The sequence below is a fragment of the Rana temporaria genome, chromosome 1 (genome assembly GCF_905171775.1).
Source record: "Rana temporaria chromosome 1, aRanTem1.1, whole genome shotgun sequence".
Lineage (NCBI taxonomy): Eukaryota > Metazoa > Chordata > Amphibia > Anura > Ranidae > Rana > Rana temporaria.
Genome location: NC_053489.1, coordinates 459,823,491 through 459,846,109, shown reverse-complemented (window position 1 = coordinate 459,846,109; position 22,619 = coordinate 459,823,491). Strand labels below are relative to the sequence as shown.

Below are 22,619 nucleotides of genomic sequence, written 5' to 3'. Positions count from 1 at the left end.
TTAATGACTCCAGTTTCTTGTCAACAGGGTCTTTTAAGCCCTGTGCATTATCCACTGGACAAGTTAAGGTCTTGTTTAAGGAAGAGACTGCCACATCTATGGCTGGCATGCTCCAATTCTTAAACTTTTCCCCCTTGGGAAATAAAAGGGAAAACCTCTTTGGAGGAACAAAAATCCTGTCAGGATGTTCCCAATCAGCATACACTGCCTGTTCCAACAGTGGGTGCGAGGGGAAAGCCTGGGAAGGCTTCAGGGACCCCAAAGAGAACAAGAGAGGCTCAGAACTTAAAGGCAGAACAAACCATCTCAGTAAGAGTCTGGACCAAAAGCCTCTGCGATACCAACTGGCTTGGCTGATACCAACTGGCTTGGCTGATACCAACTGGACATCTTCTGATCCAGATTCCTCAGAAGCAGACTCATCTCCCAGGCCATCTCCCAAGTCCTTAACATCTAGCTCTTCCCCTTCCTTAACCCATTCCTGCTCCAAATTAGGAGGCTCAGGGGATCTGTGATGCTTTTTGCCACCCTGCGGGATGGAGGCAATCATGTGCATTCATGTGCTCTAACCCAGCTAGGGTTCAGGACAGTTCATTCTTGGTGAAAAAGAGTTTAGCAGGAGCGTTAACTGTAGGCACAATACCAGAGAGGCGCAGCGGCTCAGATTGCCTGAAAGCCTCTGGTCTCAGGAGCTACTGACAACATGAGTATGCCCTTCCCTGTAGTGTTAGCCCAAGACATTGCAAGCCACGAAAAAGGGAATAGGGTTTAGTATTTTACCCCAGAAGGGAGACCCTTTAATAGGGCTCATCTAGCCCCTATACAATCCTGCTAAGCACTTTAGTTTGCCAACCAACACCTGGTAATGTACGTGATCTGGGTAAAGAGGAATGAACTGCTGAGTGAAAAGTTTTCAGAGCCTGCTCTGTGTCCCACAGCTGTCCCCTGGAAGCGCCGCATGTCAGCCACTCTCAGCTTAAATAAAATGGCTGTGCGCCTGCGTGGTCTAGGGCTGGGGAAAAAACCGATTTGAATCCTGAATCGAGTTGCAAGGTCAAATCTATCCAGGTTTTAAAAAAATTGTTATATTTTTATTTATTTTTTCACCGGTCCTGAGGAGCTGCGGGCAGGAGTTTTTAGGCGAGGCCGCGGCTTCGGCCTAGTCCGCGAGACTGGATGCCACGAACTAGACCGAAGCCTCGCCTAAAAACTCCTACCCGCAGCTAGCCCTAGCGTGGTCACGTGCGCCAACTATTTTTTGTGCGTGGACCATCCACAAGAAAGCAGCCAAGACAACAGGAAAGGTACTACTTACACAAAACTCCCCGCTGTGGTCACCGCTACACAGGTGTCCAGCCTTAGCTAGATTGACAGTTTGTTACACACATGGGGCACACCACAATAATAAGGGCGATTTTACTTACCCATCCAAGCGCAGGGCAACCATAGAAACCAAGAGCCCAATCTTGGTGCTCTCAAGGGCTACAATATATTGCCCAGCTTTATTCCCAAAATCTTTCAGGTTTTCAGGGTCTTATCAATTGCCTCGTAATAATTTTTATAAATATCTACAACTACGACATGCGGTCCAGTCACAGTTTAAACGTGCCGGGACGAATATAAAAGACCTATGCCACTTTTAACCTCAGTTAAAAGTGGCAGTGGCTATAGAGAAAAAAGGCCTCATCTCATTATTATATTAACAACTTATGACAAACTATCAAGATATTATGTTAGATAGCCCAGGTATAAAGGGTTGAGAGACATATCTGGGGCTTATATCAGAGGAGAACTGGCAAAATATTCTGAAGAGGGTCCGGTTTGTATCCTTATCTGCACAATGCCTATCCCAATTGTTTATTATATATAGGTCATATAGGACTTGGGTAAATCTACATAAGTGGAGGGAAACCCCGGATTGCCCACGGTGTAAGCAATCTCTGGCTGACCTGCTTCATATGTTGTGGAAGTGCCCCAAACTGGTCAGATACTGGCGAGAGGTGGTGACCACAATTAATGGAGCCTATTGTACCCATATTAAACTATACCCCAAGACTTGCTTATCTTAATGAAGGAGACCAATACCAATTGGTAGATAATTTTTTTTATAGCTCGCAAGTTAATTGCTATAAAATGTCCCCCAGTTTACCATTGAGGAATAGCGCTTTCAAGTAAATGATACAATTTTGATGGAACAACAGGTTTATCGCAATAGAGGTACACCGGATAAACCAGTTAAACTGTGGGGACCATGGTAATCGGGCCCAGGACACGCGCCATCTCTTTTGGTCCCTACATTATTATAAAATGATTAACGTGGGAGTGGACATGTAAATACCTGCTGGATAGGACAATCTAAACTGTACAGGGGGGTTGATAGGTGTGGTCTAGGATGGTGGTGGGGGCTTTTGATAATTATTTTCTTCCTTTTTTGGGGTTAAAAGCGAATATATTTTTTTGTTCTCCATATTGATATTTTGGAGGTTGTTTGAGACATGAGATTCAGAATATATACTTGTAAGAGTTATTTTTTGTATTGTTGTTTTGGTGTAATGTTGGTTTGTTGTATAATTGTAAAAAACGTAAATAAAAAAAAAAAAAAAAAAATTAGGATTTTTTGTACTGACCGTAAAATCCTTTTCTCCGTCGTCCATGGATGGACACAGCTTCTTAAATCTTGACAAGTGGGTTATGTTCATGTTCACAGGAGAGGACTAGGCAGAAACATGTTAAATAATTAAATACATGTTACTTTAACCACTTCCCGACCGCCGTACGACTATATACGGCGGCACTTTAAAGATGGATAACTCGGTAACGGCAGTAGCTGCTGCCACAACCGAGATATCAATCTTTAGTGCGAGTGGTCCTGTAAAAGATAACGGTGATCCCCGCGGCGGATTCACCGCAAGATCACCGTTATTGGCGGCGGGAGAGGCCCCCCCCCCTCCGCCGCTTACCGGAGCCATCAGTAGCGGTGGAGGCGATCGGGTCCTTCAGCCTGCTGTGTGGGAATGCGAGTGAGGGCAAGATGGCCCCACCTGTCCCCATAGCATAGCAGGGCGGAAGTGACGTCAAAACGTCAGTCCCGCCCATGCGTCTTAAAGGCAAATTTTTTTGTTGTCATTTTTTCAAATGACATTTCCAACAAGTCTAAATATGAGATCTTTTTGACCCCAGATCTCATATTTAAGAGGACCGGTCATGCTTTTTTCTAATACAAGGGATGTTTACATTCCTTGTAATAGGAATAAAAGTGATCAATTTTTTTTTCCAGTGTAAAAAATAAAATAAATAAAAATAAATAAGAAATAAAAAATATTTCAAAGCGCCCCGTCCCGAAAAGCTCGCGCACAGAAGCGAATGCATACGCGAGTAGCGTCCGCATATGAAAACGGTGGTCAAACCACACAAGTGAGGTATCGCCGCGATCGTTAGATCGTACCTATAGATTTTTTTAAACGTCGCCTATCGATTTTTTTAAGGGTAAAAGTTTGACGCCATGCCATGAGCGGGCGCAATTTTTAAGCGTGACATGTTGGGTAACATTTTACTCGGCGTAAAATTATCTTTCACAATATATAAAAAAATTGGGCCAAATTTATTGCTGTCTTATTTTTTTATTCAAAAAAGTGAATTTTTTCCCAAAAAAGTGCGCTTGTAAGACGGCTGCACAAATATGGTGTGACAAAAAGTTTTGCAATGATCCCCATTTTATTCTCTAGGGTGTTAGAAAAAAAATATATAATGTTTGGGGGTTTTAAGTAATTTTCTAGCAAAAAAAAAAACTGTTTTAGTCTTGTAAACACCAAATCTGAAAAACACCCAAGGTACTGAAGTGGTTAACGCCCCCTAAGAGCATAGACCTGTATGACGGTCTGCCTGATCCACAAAAAGTGAGTCCGATCTCCGAAACGGGACACCTGCAAAGCGCTTACCACGTCTAAAGAATGAAGCGCAACCCTCCTAGGATTCGCCGACTGAGGACATAAAGATGGAAGAACAATGTCCTCATTCAGGTGAAAGGCCGAAACCACCTTCGGAAGAAAGGAAGGTTGAGGGCGCAACACCCTTATCCTAATGGAGGATCAAGCATGGCCACCTGCAAGACAAGGCCGCCAACTCAGAAACCATTCTGACAGAAGTAATGGCCACCAAAAAGTCCACCTTTTGAGCTAGTGTCAAGAGGAAACTCACTGATATTCCAAAGGGAGGTTCCTGAAGAACCGAGAGCACAAGAGTCAAAACCCATGGGGGAAGAGGTGGAACAAGAGGGGGAAGTATATGACGAACCCCCTGCACAAAGGTACCCACCAGAGAATGGGCCTCCAAAGGCTGCTGAAAGAACACAGCCAAGGCTGAAATCTGTCCCTTAACGGTGCTTAAAGAGGAGTTCCACCTAAAAATGTAACTTCCGCTTAACCCACTCCTTGCCCCCTTACATGCCACATTTGGCATGTAATTTTTTTGGGGGGGGAGTGGGGGCTTCAGGAGAAGGGGACTTCCTGTCCCACTTCCTCCTTCCGCTGAGGGGCTGGAAAGGCGATTAGCGTAATCGCCTTTTCACAGCCCCTCCCTGTAGGCGAGCGCCTGTCCAATCGGACGGCGCCGCGCGCGCATGCGCAGTGGGTGCCCGACCGTGAAGCCGAAAGCTGTCACTGCCGGGTGCCCACACTAAGAATGAAGACGCCGGCCGGCGAGGGGGGGCGAGGAGCGGAGCCCCGGCCGGCGCGTCGCTGGAGCAGGTAAGTGTCAGTTTATTAAAAGCCAGCAGCTACACTTTTTGTAGCTGCTGACTTTTAATAAACTTAAAAAAAAGGTGGAAAACCCCTTTAAGGCAAGTTTTTGATCCACTCCACGCTGTAAAAACAGCAGGACCCTGCAAACCAAATACGTCAGTGGACGCCACCCCATCTCTTCGCACAAGGAGATGTAGGCCTTCCAGGTGCAATGGTAGAACTTCCTGGAAGAAGACTTCCGTGCCATCAGCAAGGTTAAAATGACCGAGTCGGAAAGACCCCGGTCCCTTAATACCTGGTTTTCAATAGCCATGACATTAAAGCCAGCGACTGTAAAGCAGAATGATGTATGGGACCTTAGAGACAGAAGGTCCTCCCGCATTGGCAGCCGCCAGGGCACATCCGCCACCATGCGCCCGAGATCGGTGCACCAAAGACGCCAAGGCCAATCTGGAGCGATTAGAGTCATCGGGATCCCCTCGGCCTCCACTCTGCGGAGCAGACAAGGAAGCAACTTCAATGGGGGAAAGGCATAAAGTAGCGGATACTGACCCCACGGGGCCACCAACACGTCGGACGCGCCTGCCCAGGGATCTCCTGACCTGGCCATGAACTTCGACATCTTGCGGTTGAAACGAGAGGCCAGGAGATCCACGTCTGGTGTGCCCCACCTCCTGCAAGGGAGTTGAAACACCTCCGGATGCAATAACCATTCCCCCTGGTCTAGCATCTGGCGAATCAGGTAGTCCGCCTGGCAGTTTTCCACGCCTGGAATGAAGACGGCCGACAGAGCCAGCACGCTTCTTTCCGCACATCTTAGGATGTGAGCAACCTCGGACGCTGCAGCTGAGCTCAATGTCCCCCCCTGATGGTTGACATAAGCCACCCTTGCGACCTTGCAACCTCCTTGACCACGAGGAGAGGCATAGCCTGATTGGCCAGAGTTCCAGGACATTGATCGGCAGACGGGATTCTTCTCGAGTCCATCGACCCTGGGCCGACTGGATCCCCAGACGCCCCCTCAACCCGTAAGGCTGGTGTCTGTCGTAATCACCGTCCACTGGAAGGGAAGAAACGACTTCCCGGACCGAAGAGCCGGGGATCACAGCCACCAATTGAGAGAGACTCTGACAAGGTGGCTCATCTGAATCTGACGATCTAGAGACCAAGGAGATATGTTCCACTTTGACAGGATCTCCTCCTGCCAAATACGAGTGTGGAACTGGGCATACAGTACTGCCTCGAAGGAGGCAACCATCAGGCTCAGGACTCGCATGTAAAAACGGAGAGATGACCATTTGCTAGACGCCAACATCTTCACTGCAGACTGAAGAGCCAGCAACTCCTCTAGGGGAAGAAAGACCTTTGCTTCCAAGGAGTCCAGAATCAACCCTAGGTACTCCAAACGCTGAGTCGGCATCAGGACCGACTTCTGAACATTTAACACCCACCCAAATTCTTGGAGGGCTATAGACACATCTTCCCCTAATTCTGAGCCAGAAGCTACTCTCAGAAGAAGGTCATCAAAGTAGCCCATGATGGCAATGCCTCGCTTTCTCAGCAAAGCTAGGATCGGTGCGAGCACCCTGGTGAAAACTCTTGGTGCTGACGCTAGACAAAAAGGAAGGGCCACAAACTGACAGTGGTCCTCCCCTATCGCGAAGTTCAGAAACTTCTGGTGACTTGCGCATATTGGGACATGCAAGTATGCAGCCTTGATGTCCAAGGATGCCAGAAAGTCCCCCAGATGAGCACAGCTACCACCGAACAAATGGATTACATGCGGAACTTCCTTACTCTTACAAAGGCATTTAGGGCTTTGGAGTTCAAAATTGGACGGACCCCGTCGTCCTTCGGGAATTAAATATAATCTCTGAAACCTCTCATCCTGTGGAACGGGTAAAATTATCCCGCAACTTAGCAAGTCCTGCACTGCCTCTAGTAGGGCAGACCGACGAGCCGGAAGGAGAGGGAGACTTGAGGGAAAGAATCTGTTCGGTGGATAGGAAAGAAACTCAATCTTTTTCCCCAGAAGAGATCACCTTGCAGACCCACAGGTCGGAGAGCAGGGAGGTCCACCGAGCTGAGAACCTGCAAAGCTGTCCCCCCACCCATGAGTCGGGCGGGGGCAAGACTTCATGCACTGGCGGATTTTGGTGGCGGTTTGTTCGGCTTATGCACCCAGGGACGTTTCTGTCCCCCAGCAGAGCCTTTGCTGGTCTGGGAAGGTGTACCCGCGGGCCCTGGCAGACGAAAAATACCGCTTCTGAAGTAGGAAAATAAGGACCCGGCTAACGGTGGGGCTCCTTCCCCCTAGTGGACTGAGGGAGGAGAGTGCTCTTACCCCCAGTGACATTCTTGACAATGCCGTCCAGTGAGGTACCAAAAAGCCTCCCACCCTTGAAGGGTAAATCTGCCAGGGCTTTTTGTGGATGCTTGGTCAGCAGACCAGCATTTCAGCCAAATCAGGCGGCGCAAAACCACCCCCGAAAACAGAAGCTCTGGATATTAAGGGGGCTGCATTGAGTGTAGCATCACAGACATATACAAGGCTCAGGACCAGCAGGTCCGCCAGCCTAATAACTTCAGAAGGGAGTCGGTGCCCCTCCACAGTCTGGTGCAAAACCTTTGCCCATTCAGTGAGTGAGTGCCACAATAGACTGCAATGTAGACCCCAGCATGGTAAACATGGAGCGGGTCAGTGCCTCGGTATGGTGCTTGAAGGCAGGGGTCCCTTCTATAGGGAGAGTGGTCACCTTAATTAACCGGGCAACCAGGGGGTCCACTACTGAAGAAGCCCATTTTTTCAAGAGGCTCTCCTCAAAGGGGTACCGAACCGCCAGGCGCTGAGGAACTACAAAGGACTTCTGTGGCTTATCCCACTCCTCATCAATGAACTTGTCAAAAAAAAGGACACAGAAGGAAAAACCTTCACAGAGCGGTCTGATTTGTGTGACCCAAAAAAGACAAAGCCCTCAGAGGATGCCTCAGCTGCACTATCCAGCTTAAGGGAGTCTCTTACAGCATTAACAAGCGCACTGACAAGTGCCCTGTCCAGTACTGCTTCAAGTGAGGAGTCTCCCTCACAAGGAAGGTCCTGGTCCACTACATCCAACAACACAGAACCAGGGACCTGAGTCACAGCCAGGTCCTGGTCTGAGTCAGAGCATTCCCCAGAGTATGGTGGGGGGGAGGGGCACTTTTTACCCCCTTACGCCCAATTGGAACCACAGGTGCAGGAGCACCAGCTGCCACCTCTGGCATGTTTGGGGAAGAACCACCAGACACTGACTCCATAACCAGACGGCTCTCAGGGACCCATTCAAGACGTGAATAAAGCCCACCCTCTTTGCTGCGCTGATCGGAGGTTACCCAGGGGACTCACCAACCACAGGAGGAGACTGTTCAGCGCCGCTGCCCACCCTCAGAACACAGCGTATGTGTGAGGAAAAAAGCTGGGAGGTAAAAAAACAGGTAAAATCATGAGATCTGTGCTGCGCGCTGTAGAAACCAGCACTAGAGGTCAAAACCACCTCCAAAATGGCCACCGGACTCCTCAGATAGAACAGGGCACGGCCACAGTAAAATGGCCGACCGCAATAGTAAACTGTGCCATAGCGAGACCACAACAAAATGGCCGGAGGATAGGAGGACCCCCTCACCCCAGGAATGCCCAGCCATACTGACCCGCCGAGGCGGGAAGGACTGTACTTACCCGTCTATGCGAGGACCCGCTGACGCATTCCTGACAGGCATACAACCACGTTGGAGTAGCTGTCGGCTCGGTCCACTGTGAGCGAGACAATACCACAGCCCAGTCATATGTGGACCCTGGAGCAAAAGCTCACCGGCCACCCCAGAAGTCATGGCAGACCCAGCCTCTTAGCAATGGTGTGCTCACGCTCGCTGGCTGGACTAGGGAGACTACAAGAATCTATATATTTAGCCTGTCTCTCAGCCGACAGTTGGTGGAAGATTCTTAATAAAATAAAAATAAACATTTCCTCAGGGCGCTGGGCCCAAAGGGAGCCATACGTCCTTCTCCTTTGCTAGGCAGAAAAAAACTGAGGCTGCATGCCGCAGGGAGGAGGGTTTTGTCCGGAGGGACCGCCCCCTGGGCAGGGCTGTTAAACATGTATTTAATTATCTATTAATGTTTCTGCCTAGCCCTCTCCTGTGAACAGGAACATAACCCACTTGTCAAGATTTAAGGAGCTGTGTCCGTCCATGGACGATGAGAGAAAAAACACAATCTTTACCCATCATGGCAGGTTCCGTCACTTGGGGGACCTTCAAGGACTAGGTACCTGTTTCACGTTTTAGGGTCCACACTCTTGGATCTGTACAGCACCCTACAGGAATGCCTTAGCTCTGGGGTGTCCAGGATTCCACTACGCAGGGTCCGATCAGTCAATCATTTAAGAATCGTGCTGGGACTCCAGACCTGGAGCTCGGGAGAGGTCAAACATGCCTATCCACCTGGCAGATACTGGTAAAAAAAAAAACTGAAGTACTTCCTGTATGGGAGGGGTTATATAGGGGATCACTCCCTGTCTAAAGACCTTTGGTCTACCAGTGACCATTTACCTGGAGATGGAGTATAACCCAGTAAGGAATAATAGCTCCACTGTCCCGTGATGTACGATAAAGAAACAGAAGAAAACATTTTGTATTTCTAGACATATTGACTTTGAGAGTATACTAAGGCATAGAACTGTATTGTTCCAGGCAACAGACACCTTATTAAACCTCATATACAAACTATACTAAAGTTGTGAGCATGCTTTCATTTCCTGTGTACACAGTACAGGCTTTATATTTTTGGTATATTTTTAAGTCAGAATACAGCAAACCACTTCTGACTCCAGGACACGCATATCAGGGTATGTTGTATTAAAGCGGAGTTCCGGCCAAAATTTCACTAAATATAAATACCCCTGTAATACACAAGCGTAATGTATTCTAGTAAAGTTAGTCTGTAAACTAAGGTCCGTTTTGTTAGGTTGTTACAGCATTTAGACACTTTATAAAATAGAAATTGACTGGGGCCATCTTAAGTGTGGGCATCAGGAAGCCAGACTATGACTTCCTGGATTTCAGCCTTGCAAATCTCGCACATGCTCAGTGCTGCACAAGCAGTGTCAGATCAGGTTTCAGCACCTGTGCTGTCCAAGTCACATGATTCTTTGAGACTGGGGAATGCAAAGACTCCTGGAAAGTTACACCCACTACATTCCCAGGAGTCTGTGCGGTGTAGGTTAGGAAGCATTAAGCACCTAGGTGCAGGAAGTGGGAAGATTAACTATTCTGCCTAGCAACAACACTTTGAAGGCATCTAAAAATGTTTTTTTCGTAAAGGACTAATGACATTTTTTTAAAACTGATGTAATGTTATATTTATGGGTGGAACTCCACTTTAAGGACAATCTGTCCAATAAATTGTGACAGATGCAGCAAATTCCGCTTTTGTCAAGGAGGTGGCTTGCTGCATGTCTGAAATAAAGCTAGAAATGTATCCTGGGACTGGTGTTAAAACTGGGTCCTGCTCCACTGCAAGGGACGCATTGTCACTGTGGATAAGAGTTGTAGAGGCCTCTGGCAGACTTAATATTTACCTGCTATCGTGAAAGGGGCTCCCTTTTGCCTGGTTTCCCACATAGCTAACAGTGAGGGTATTCCTTTATGGCAGGAGTAGGCAACCTTAAAGAGGTGGAGATCTACCTGAACAACATAGGAGAAGTCAAAGATCATCGGGCACAGTGTTGCCTCCTCACACCCGATTTACACCCATTTTTGCAGTACTACCGTGTCGCAATCATGTTCATTGCACACCAATCATGGGTTTAAATCAGGTGGTGAGGAAGCAACATAGGGGGAGGAAGGCCAGTATGGAGGACATTGGGGGGGGGGGGGCAGCATGGAGTCATTCCTTGGTTTTAATTTTTTAATGCTCAATTTAAAGTGGAACTATGGGCAAAACTTTTTTCATTTTGGATAGAGCAAGGGAGGGTTATAATCCGACCGATTTTTTTCTCTCCATCTATGTCTGATTGTGGAGATTTCCCTTCACTTCCTGCCCCATAGTAAAACAGGAAGCGAGAGAAAATCCATGCCAGTTTGGGGAATTCCTTGGGCACCCCAGGTCATCACAATGGAAGATTTCCCTGTTATTACAACGCATATTTTGTGATTTGCATTTACCTTTACGGATAATGGTAAACAGGGCAAATAAAGAATTTATATAACGGGAGCACAGACAGCAATAAAAACCTGACAGGTGTTCTAATCCCTCTCCACCCTATCCAAAACTGAAAAAAAAGTTTTGAATTTAGTCAAGATTTTAATGCTATATTAAAGCACAACTACACAAGGTGATGATGATGATGTATAGTGCATATAGTAGCCAATCATATTTTATCCTTACTTTATCACAGTCAGACCAATGAAATATTATTGGTTATTTAATTTTGTTCCCTTATTCAGTGCAATTATTATATAGAATAAGGAAAAAAAAAAAACCACCACAATACCAGCAATCGGCAGCTATATTTTATTGATCTGACTGATAGATAAAAGTATAAAATACGCATGTTTAGTGCGGAATTAGGGGTAGGGGTTGGGTGGGAAACTGGTGTCGAGCAACTCTTAAGGCCTGGTTAGTAGCTCAGGACTTGAAATATTGAGCCTTGCTTAAGGGGGGGGGGGGATAGTCCAAAACCAAAAAAACAGCTACGATTAAGAGGTAAAAAATTGTCCTTGCCATAGGTATAGGCCTTTATGTGCAACTCCCAAAACATGACCGAAAGCTCCCAGAGATGGCATAATGCTGTCCTGCCTTGTTCTTAGGACGTTCCTAAGATACAAGATAATTATAAAAATAAAAAATAAAACAGAACTTGCACACTGACCCATTTGCAAATCGTATTTTTTTAATAAACAAAATAAGGAAAAAAAAAAAAACCACACTGGAATTGGCGCATGTAATACAAATAACACTAACTGAAATGTAACAATCAAATCACGTTTAACAAAAATACATAATGTGTACACATACAATAGACTACAGGACATAGTATTAAAGAGATCAAATAAACATACAAAAATACTGACAATCTAAAGAACCAGTGAATTTGCAGTTACAAACATGACTTAAAGAGGTTGTAAAGGTACAATTTTTTTCCCTAAATAGCTTCCTTTACCGTAGTGCAGTCCTTCTTCACTTACCTCATTCTTAGATTTTGCTTTTAAAAGTTCTTATTTCTTCTGAGAAATCCTCACTTCCTGTTCTTCTAAGTCTGTAACTCAACAAAGTAATGCAAGGCTTTCTCCCTGGTGTGGAGTGTCGTGCTCGCCCCCTCCCTTGGACTACAGGAGAGTGAGGACGCTCTCTACGTTGCAGATAGAGAAAGGAGCTGTGTGTTAGTGGGCGTCCTGACTCTCCTGTAGTCCAAGGGAGGGGGCGAGCACGACATTCCACACCAGGGAGAAAGTGTGGGGTTACAGACAGAAGAACAGGAAGTGAGGATTTCTCAGAAGAAATAAGGACATTTAAAAGAAGAATCGAAGGATGAGGTAAGTAAAGGAGGACTGCACTAAGGTAAAGGAAGCTATTTAGGGGAAAAAAAAGGTACCTTTACAACCCCTTTAACATATTCAGAATGTTATTTCCAAAATGTGGATTACTTAGCTGCTGTGAAATTTAAACAGTACATCAAACAGCTCAGATACCCCCAATTGCTATAAATGTAAGTTCAGTTTGAGAAATACTTACAAAAAAAAAAAAGGACAGTTCACAATCTTTTACATCAGTATAAAAAGCACTGCCTCGAAAACGTAATTAGAAAAAAAAAAAAAAAAAAAAAAAGACTCTTCATTAAAGACCAAGAGACGTTTTTAGTAAAGTCGCCATATCTAGGGGAATGGATCCTTCATCTCCTGAAACAAAGGCAAAAAGATCATTATCTATAAATGGTTGGCAGTACAGTTGAGTGTAGATTTATCATGAACTTGAAGCATATTGACATCGACTCATTTACAGTTCACATATTGACAATGCGGATTAACTTAGGCTGAACTGATTTAGGCCTCATTGCGATGCTGCTGGTAAATGGACATTTAGGAGCAGTTGGGCATTTTTCTCTCATCCTATCAGTACATGTACACATGGTCGTTTACAGTCGTTTCTAGGCAGTTGAGTTTAGAGGCTTTTGATGGTAATGGGTAGCATTGAAATCAATAGGCTGTGACTTGTCACGTGACTATGTGTCCAAAGTCGCATGACAAGTTATACTAGTAGAAAGTTGCACAATTTAGAGTGCGACTTTGAAGCCGAGTGCAGCTTTGATCCAACTTTACACACTCCGGATCAAAGTTGCATCAAAGTAGAGCAGGCACCTTTTCAAAGTTGCATAGATGGGAACGAGTGCCACTGAAATCAATGGGCTGTGACTTGTCATGCAACGTTGTGTGTCCAAAGTCGCATGACAAGTCATTATAGTGGAAAGCCTTAGTGTGGTTGCCTGTACTATGTTCATTGTAGACTGAGCGGTGATCCCAGAGCACTTCCAGCTAAACGGACAGTTCCCTCTGTCATTTCTTAATTTTGTCATGAATTAAGACAGGGGTAGGCAACCTTTGGTGCTCCAACTGTTGTGGAACCACATTTCCCATGAAGCATTGCAAGGTTGGCAGTTACAATTACTCCCAGAGGCATGATGGGGTTGGCAGTTTGGCAGTTACAATTGTAGTTCTGCAACAGCTGGAGTGGCACAGGTTGCCTACCCCTGAATTAGGATGTATAATGGGAGAACACTGGGCAGGAACCTATGATCAGCTCATCTCATCCTGAATACACCCACTGCCTACACAGGAACAGTGTCCCTCCATGGAAGTGATGTCATTAGCTTTCAGTAACCACACCCACCGGCTGCTTTAAGCCCGCATTCACACCTGAGCGTAACGTTTTCGGTAATTTTTGCAGCGTTTTGTCGCGCGTATTCACGCGTTTACAGCGTTGTCCGACGTTTTTTATTTTAGCCAATAGGAAAAATGCTCATCTCTTTCATCATTTGTTGCCATGTTTGTAGATTTTTTTTATCTTCTTCCTGGGTGAATATTCTATTTCACAGAACAGATTAAAGCGTCAAAATGCCTGTAGAAACGCTTGTTGTAGTGCTAGACGCTTGAATCGATGTTTCCATTCGTTTCTATGGTAGTACAAACGTTCAAAAATGCCCAAATCAGCCCGATTCGCACAACAAAAAAGGGTCCAGAACTTGTTTGAGCTTCAGGCGTTTTGGAGTGGAGATGTGAACCATCTCCATAGAGAATAATGTATTTTTTTCCCCTCTAGCGTTTTATAGCTTCAGGCTACAGAACGCTCAGGTGTGAATGCAGCCTTAGACTCAACAGGAAGTATAATTGAAGTCATGTGATAGAGCTGGATACTGCAAAATAAATGTAGAAAAATTGGGATTTTTTTTATTTTGAGGCATAAGGCTGAATTTACAAAATAAGGTGCAATCAGCGCAAATATATAGATCAAAATATTTAAAATAATGTGTTAAGTGAAGAAGACCCCCAGGGTTCGGATCACAAGTAATGCCGGCTGAACACTACAGGATAGTCGCAAAAATCCAAGGAGATACAAAATTATAGAAATTTTAGTGCAGCGCAAAACTAAGGCAAGTGAAATACTGATATGGTAGTAATACTGGTATAATGAGTACCAGTAAACTTATATATGTGTATATATACATTGTTAAAAAAGTCCAAGAAAAAAAAAGATAAAACTCAAAGTCATAGTCCCAAATCCACAGGTGTCAAAAATTGAATGAAGTAGATATAATCAATCTCCACCACGTGATTAACCACCAGACATAAAGTGATCCCTCCGCCGTTAGAGATGGCTACTCTCACCTTCATGTGTGGACCACTGAGTTAACAAATGGTCAGTAAGGCAGGTATCACAATAAACAGGAACCAGGCAGGTGTATCAGATCCTCATTAGGCAACCATATCACATAAAACCGATGCATGGAAAAGATAATCACAGACTAAGTGCTCTCTGTTATATTAGGTAGATTTAATCATTAGTGTATACAAAAGTCAGGCTACTCACATTTGGCCAGACTAAAAACGGCTTTTCAGAAGAAGAGTTCAAAATATGGACGGCAGATGAGTGACGTGGTGTGCAGGCTCCTGAACCCCTGCTGCACACCACGTCGCTCATCTGCCGTCCATATTTTTAACTGTTCTTCTGAAAAGCCGTTTTTAGTCTGGCCAAATATGAGTAGCCTGACTTTTGTATACACTTATGATTAAATCTACCTAATATAACAGAGAGCACTTAGTCTGTGATTATCTTTTCCATGCATCGGTTTCATGTGATATGGTTGCCTAATGAGGATCTGATACACCTGCCTGGTTCCTGTTTATTGTGATACCTGCCTTACTGACCATTTGTTAACTCAGTGGTCCACACATAAAGGTGAGAGTAGCCATCTCTAACGGTGGAGGGATCACTTTATGTCTGGTGGTTAATCACGTGGTGGAGATTGATTATATCTACTTCATTCAATTTTTGACACCTGTGGATTTGGGACTATGACTGAGTTTTATCTAATTTTCTTTTCTTGGACTTTTTTAACAATATATATATATATACACATATATAAGTTTACTGGTACTCATTATACCAGTATTACTACCATATCAGTATTTCACTTGCCTTAGTTTTGCGCTGCACTAAATTTTCTATAATAAGGCTGAATTTAGCTTGCATTAATTATTGCAGGGGAGATTTTAAGTGTTAGGGTAGACTTCCACTTTAAGATGTCAGAGCCTGGACCTTGATTGTGGCAAAGAGAATTTTTTTTATTTTTTGAAACTTAACTAGTGAATATGGTGAAGTTATGCCGACTTTAATCGTGTGCAAGCGGAAATCGTTTTTGTTTTTTTGCACATGCATTTTTACATTAATATCATTCACAAAGATGAACGAAAATTCACTTTGAAAGTGAATATGTTCTACTTCTTGGGTGCACTACTCAGATGAGTTAAAAGAAGAGCGAATTGTATATTACCAGCCTTTCCATTTTCCAAATATTCCTAATGACAAATCTATTAAAAACGTGTACAGTTCTTCTTTGCCTTGAGCACTCACAAAAAAATATTTTCTGGGTGCTCTAAGGCATGTACTTTCACTAAAGAAAAAATAAAATAAAAAGATATTCTCTTATATGAAAAACAGGATATTTGACTTATCTGTAAAATACCTTTCTTAGAGGAATATCACAGGACAAGTAATTCTTGGGTTGGCCATGGAGTTATGCGCCAAATCCAGGTGACTGGACACTGGCAAATAGTGAAGCTTGATTCAGCCCTGCATTATCCCCTCCTACCCCCTGCATAGCCTCAGTTTTTCCAGCAAGCAATATTGTAGCGACACAAAAGAAGGACCTGCGTCCTGTGATGTACTCCAAGATAGATATTTTACAGGTGAAAATCCTTTTCTCTTAATTGTACATAACATGGCAGGCAAAACTAAGGAAATCCCCCTAATGAAAAGAGGAACAAAGAGGGCCCCTAGTGGGCCACTTGGAGGAGTTTCCAACCAAGGACAGCAGGCTTTAACATCCACCTTGGAAAAACGCACAGACCAAGTGGCAGCCTTACAAGCCGGGAAACCAAAGCATAATGCTGAAAACCCCACAAAGTGTCAACACTTCTGGTGGAGCGAGCTTTCACAGAAATGGAGAGAACCTTCATATTGGCATCTGTCATCAGTACCTTTCACACCAATGGAAAACGGATTCCCCAAATTCCAGTGCCAGGCTGAATAGCTACCAGTCCAAGGCTAACCAGGTTATGGTGCTCAGACATATGCAGTGATACAAAGACAGAGTCCGCTTGTCCCATGCCATCAGAATGTTGAGTTTCAGGGTTTACTGAAACTGATGTTATGGGATTGCCTCAAGGGGTCTTCCATCAACTCCAGCACCCTCATTCAAAAAATTAGAGGGTTGTTCCAGGGAATGCAATACCAGTATCTTGGACAGGAGGGTTAAAAGTTTTTCCTGAGGAACCAAAAAACAAAAAGATGGTGTCCGGGCCATGCCCAGGATGGGGTCTAGATATTTCAGGCGGTACAACAGCTCCAGGGGTTGACTTTTTTGAGATTATGGACCCAGCCTTTGTCTTGCAGGACTTGCACCATTTGTTGCATATTAACCTTGAAGGCATTCACTGAATGCTCCCGCAGAAGCAAGTGGTCATAGCGCTGAGGAGGCCAAAAAATAGGGATGTGGAGGTATCTGAATTTCACCGAGACCAGAAAGTCCCCCCGATGTTGGAAAGCAATCCTTGATTTTACAGATTCCATGCAGAACTTCTGAACATACTAAAATTGGTTCATGCTCTTTTGGTTCTGAATGGTCTGCACATTTGACAAAGGCACTGTCAAAAGTTAGGAATAGCAACTGTCTAGCCTTGCTGGTTTTGGAACAGGAAGAATAACCCTTTGAGAGCACAGCAATTCTAGTGCAGTAAATAGGGCTGCACATTTGTTCAGTGCAGCAAGTACATTTGGCAGCATAAAACATAGGCAGCAAGATGCAAAACTCTAGCTTGAAGCCACTGGACAAAATGATTTAAACCCAGGCATTGGAGATATCCAGGGTCCATATTGATCACAAAGACTGCCAGCCAGGCCCCGACTTGGTGGCGCCCATTCATTGGAAAGGTTTTGACAGTATTAGCAGGCTCAGAGTTTTATATTTTCTTTTTGAAAAATAAGCCTTCTGCATAGTTCTGAAAGGAACCTTTATTGGTCCCAGACACAGTTTCTCCTCCAAAGGCTTCTAAAACTTTTTCGAGGTAAGAGAATGCCCTTTTCTGATCTTATGGATTAAGATATGTAGGGTATTGCCAAAAAAAGCATTCACCCTAAAATGGCATATGTTCTAATGGTTTCTTGCAGAGAGCCCTGCTAACCAGTTTCAGCCAGAGCACTCACCTAATTTTAAACATAAGTCCCAGGACAGATTTTGTTGGAGAGAATCTCCCAGCTCATCCACATAGAACCAACTTTTCCAGAAAGAGCTTTCTAGCTGAGAAATTGGTCTTTGATGTCCCAGGTTCTTTTGTCATGTGCTGTGCCCAAACCGACGAACCCCCATAGAAGCAATGCAGTAAAAATACCTTAAAGAGGAACTTAAATTCCTTGTATGCAGCGACCTCTAACACAGGAATATTTGTCCACTGGAGCTGTAAAAGGTTCAAAGACTAGGGGGAAAGGCAGTCCTTTTATAATTTCTCTTTAGTATGAGGATTCAACAGAAAAGATTTAGTTTCCTTGGGCCCCAAAGGTTTTTTTTAAAGCGACGGCTTCAGATTCTTACAAACCACTGCTGTGAGAAAACTCACTGTGATCCTTTGGGAAACACTTGAAGCTGTAGCCTCCTCAGAGTGTCCGCACCCTTGTAACCTTCTTCCTTATTTCCTTCCAACACTAAAGGGTGGGTGAGGAAATGCAAACGGTAGCTCCTAAAAGAGACCTAGACAGTTTATTGTCCTCCCACAGTCGTTTCAGTGCAGTGAATAAGGTAGCAGAAAGATTTTCCACTGACACAAAGGTACACAATGAATGTTTCTTTGAAGGGTGGGTGAAAGATCAGAAGCTGCTTCAGAGCTAGAGTTGACCTGTTGCCCCATAAATGAGTTTGTGGAAAGAGCACTGTTTTCAGTCAGAATGTGGAAGTTTAATCCTTCTGGTCCCTGTCCCCTTATAATAACCTGTAAGGACCAATATGGATAACTGCTGCCGTTTTAGACCATCAAGGCTCAGCAGCCAGGCACAGTTAGTTGTGGGTTTATGTGCATCATAGTAAAAAGACTTTCAGGTGAGAGAGACGGGTCTATCCCCTACAGACATTGGCAAAAAAATAAATAAGGCAATGCTGGGATTAGGAGGGTTTATGCAGGGCTCAGTCAAGCTATGCCATTTGTCAGTGTCAAACTTCACATGGAAATGGAGAATATCCCATGGTACAAAGCGCCAACAAATCATGTTTAAATCCATTGTATTGTAACAAAACAGGAAAAAACAAGGTGGTGAATATTTTCGAAAGGCACCATATAAGCTAAATTTCCTTGCTGCTTAAAACTATCAAAATAAAAATGAAAGGTTTTGTCTTCATTCATGTGACTTCCAGGTACGTTTACCTTACCCTAACACTTTGGGAATCGTCCAAAATAGGTAAAATCATATTATATATTCAAATGTGATCAACTGCTAAGTCAATACAGACTTATTTTGTTTATGTGAAGATGCTGCAGCACATATGCCAGTGATCAATAATTTTAGGCAATTCTGTAGCTTATGCTTATGTAACAGGAAGCGATGGAAAACTATGGGTTGTGTCCAGGATGGGAGATATTTTTGTCCCAGATTCATGTTGTATACAATCAGTTTTCCTTATGTGCTGTGTAGTGAGCCTGTTTGGCTCACTGAGGGTAACAAGCTCAGTTGTAGCAGGTTGAGTACTCTTGGCTCTATAAAACTCCCAGGCTGCTTAGGGAGGGGGTATCTCCCTGGAACCAGAATTATATGCAGGACAGATTGGGGAGCAGCCATTTGCTTGAATGGTGAGATTAACGCTTGCCATACACATCGATTTTTGGATGAGAATATTCGTACGAAAACTCTTTGCACATTCGATGAATGAACAAATGTCGCTCGTAAATGGTCTTTTGCTTTAACATTCAATTTTAAAACAAATGTAATTTCTGAACGATAACCACATACACTGCCCGTAAAATTTGATTGAGAAAAGTTTTCCTACACACTGCTCCAAATTTTCCCATCACTGCGGTTGAAAATGAACATCGATTTGACCCCACTAACGATTGGAAAATCAAATGAATGTTCTAAAAACAATTTTTTTTAAAACTAATAACTATATGTGTATGGCCAGCATAAGTCCGTGTGACTATGGACTTATTTAGTGAAAGTGCCTGGGAAGCAGTAGGCTGTTCCAGGACAAGTAGTTACAGACTTTGTAAATAAACCACATTTGTGTTTCACCAAGTCTTGCTGTGCCTTTTTCAATGTGCTGCGACACATCCAGGGAGTCATGCACAACCCACTACTGAGCAAATTCCTCATACTTATTACAACCAGCAAATAAACGATCATTACTAGAAAGTACACACGTGTACATTTACTAGTTACAGGCCACAGACTTCAGGCAGAAAAGGGAAAGCTATACTTGCTTGTAACTGTACTGCCTTGCCCTCCTGTTGTTGTAAAGCGTTGCGCAAACTGTTGACACTACATAAATTCTGTATAACATAATAAGTTTGCCTACAATCTTGTGAGCTGATAAATTCCTGTGCTCTCTGTGTATAAAAAAAGGACAATGCAGTGCGAGAGAACTGAATCATAGTAACTGTCTGATTCGGTTCAATGTCCATCAAGGTTGGACTTGTGTCTTTTTACAATCTCACCTACTAAGCAAATATGTAATGATCATCCATTTTTTAAGGTCGGGAGGTGAATGGTCACGGTATACTGTTTAATATTAACATTGGCTGTGTTAACAGAATTTGCAAGCTTTATAATGCAAGCATATATATTTTTTTCTCTCTTGTGCTGGCAACTGTGATTGCTTATTTACTAGGTTTCCCAAGCAGACATACCTGTATCTGTGGCCGTCATATCTTGTTCCAATCTTAATTTTTGTTGACTGATTTTTAACATGGACTCCTCGATTGTTTCTTTACCAATTAACTTGATAACATTCACTTCCCTTAGAACAAAAAATAAAATAAAAAAATAAATAAAAAATAAATAAAAAATTGACAAACATGAGTTCTTATTCTCCTACCAAATGTAACTATCATGAAGGATGTGACATCTTCGTATAATACAACAAAAAAATAGCCAGTGCTTTTATTACACCTTAAAGTTACAATAGAGGATCTATTTTGGATGGAAGTTCTATCTTTCAGAGAAAGATTTCTTTACTTTTTTTTTTTTTGGTCAAACATGGGCATGTTCTTGAGAAACAGACAATATTCTGTATTTTCTCAATACTCCTAGTTCTGTGCCTAGTTGCATTCCACTTGGGAGTCCTCAATTTCAGGAAACTTGTGGTACTGTGATCAAATTTTCACTCTGGATCTCTAGGTAGTATCACAATGTGGTCAAATTATAATTTGGTTAAAGTGGATGTAAACCCAAATTTTTTATTTTTTTTGATGTCACAATGTAGAGAATAAGATTTTTCTATCATCTGTGCCCAGTCTTGCCACACACAGTTAATCCAGCTCTGAGCAATCCTCTTTTTATTGTTCAGTGAAATAAAACAGACTTCCAGATAAAACCAAAGTCCTTGCTTGAGTGACAGGTTATTTACATATCTTGTGCACTAGCTTGCAGAAATGCACAGCTTCTGTAAAAAGTGCTTAATTCACATCCCCCTCCCCTCCTCTCCCCTACAGCTCTCCTAGGATTAGCTGTCTTTCCTGTGTTTTGACTAAATGTTTTCAAAACATTTAGTCATTTACCAGGATGTGTTATGTGGCGGAGGGGTGGATTTCTCACTTTTTATACTTGCACCCAGTAAGGCTGAATGAACTTAGGGCTGGTTCACATTAGTGCGCTGTGCGAGATCACAAGTGATTCGCACCGCACTGCTGTTCATCTCACATGCGATGCAATTTCAGCCATACAAACTGTATGGCTTAAATCGCATCTCATTTGGACCAAACACGCAGGGGACCCTTTTTTTGGTCCACAACAGAATCGCATAGGTGTTTACACCCATGCGATCCGATTCATGTTCTAACTGTCAGTTTGCAGTGTGATATGCGAGCTGAAATTGGGGTGTCATTACCATTGTATGACACTCCCCAGTAGTTTGCATATGGCAGTGTGAACTGCCATGCGAGTCGGGTGCGATGTGGGAACCCACAGAGGATTCGCAAGGTTCCCGAATCGCACCAGTGTGAACCGGAGCCTTGGTGGGAGCAGTCAGGTGACATTTGTAGGCTGTATGCTTTGAGGCTTGGTTCACACTGGTGTGATTCGGAAACCCTGCGAATCCACTGCGGGTTCCCACAGTCCCCCTGCAGATAATTTTTTTTTATTTTACACAGTAGTGGGGTAGAAGTGGTCGGTGTCGGTGGGGAAGAAGTGGTCGGTGTCGGTGGGGAAGAAGTGGTCGGTGTCGGTGGGGAAGAAGTGGTCGGTGTCGGTGGGGAAGAAGTGGACGGTGTCGGCGGGGAAGAAGTGGACGGTGTCGGCGGGGAAGAAGTGGACGGTGTCGGCGGGGAAGGGGAGGCAGGCGTCGGCGGGGAAGGGGAGGCAGGCGTCGGCGGGGAAGGGGAGGCAGGCGTCGGCGGGGAGGCAGGCGTCGGCGGGGAGGCAGGCGTCGGCGGGGAGGCAGGCGTCGGCGGGGAGGCAGGCGTCGGCGGGGAGGCAGGCGTCGGCGGGGAGGCAGGCGTCGGCGGGGAGGCAGGCGTCGGCGGGGAGGCAGGCGTCGGCGGGGAGGCAGGCGTCGGCGGGGAGGCAGTGGTCAGCGTCGTCAGTGGGGCAGTGGTCAGCGTCGTCAGTGGGGCAGTGGTCAGCGTCGTCAGTGGGGCAGTGGTCAGCGTCGTCAGTGGGGCAGTGGTCAGCGTCGTCAGTGGGGCAGTGGTCAGCGTCGTCAGTGGGGCAGTGTCGTCAGTGGGGCAGTGGTCAGCGTCGTCAGTGGGGCAGTGGTCAGCGTCGTCAGTGGGGCAGTGGTCAGCGTCGTCAGTGGGGCAGTGGTCAGCGTCGTCAGTGGGGCAGTGGTCAGCGTCGTCAGTGGGGCAGTGGTCAGCGTCGTCAGTGGGGCA

The 22,619-nt window shown here is 44.7% G+C and overlaps 1 protein-coding gene across 1 annotated transcript in view; it reads right to left on the bottom strand.

Annotated features, from left to right (window-relative positions):
• Nucleotides 1-12,315: 12,315 nt before the first annotated feature.
• The window catches only part of SMARCAD1 (SWI/SNF-related, matrix-associated actin-dependent regulator of chromatin, subfamily a, containing DEAD/H box 1), a 175,558-nt gene continuing 165,254 nt past the window's right edge, over nucleotides 12,316-22,619 (bottom strand). Inside the window, exons 23-24 of the mRNA XM_040327899.1 lie at nucleotides 20,439-20,548; nucleotides 12,316-12,674 (exon numbers count right to left, since the gene is read on the bottom strand). Of these exons, the coding sequence (XP_040183833.1) occupies nucleotides 12,613-12,674; nucleotides 20,439-20,548 (172 nt within the window). The 3' untranslated portion in view covers nucleotides 12,316-12,612. The remainder of the gene's footprint in view (nucleotides 12,675-20,438; nucleotides 20,549-22,619) is intronic.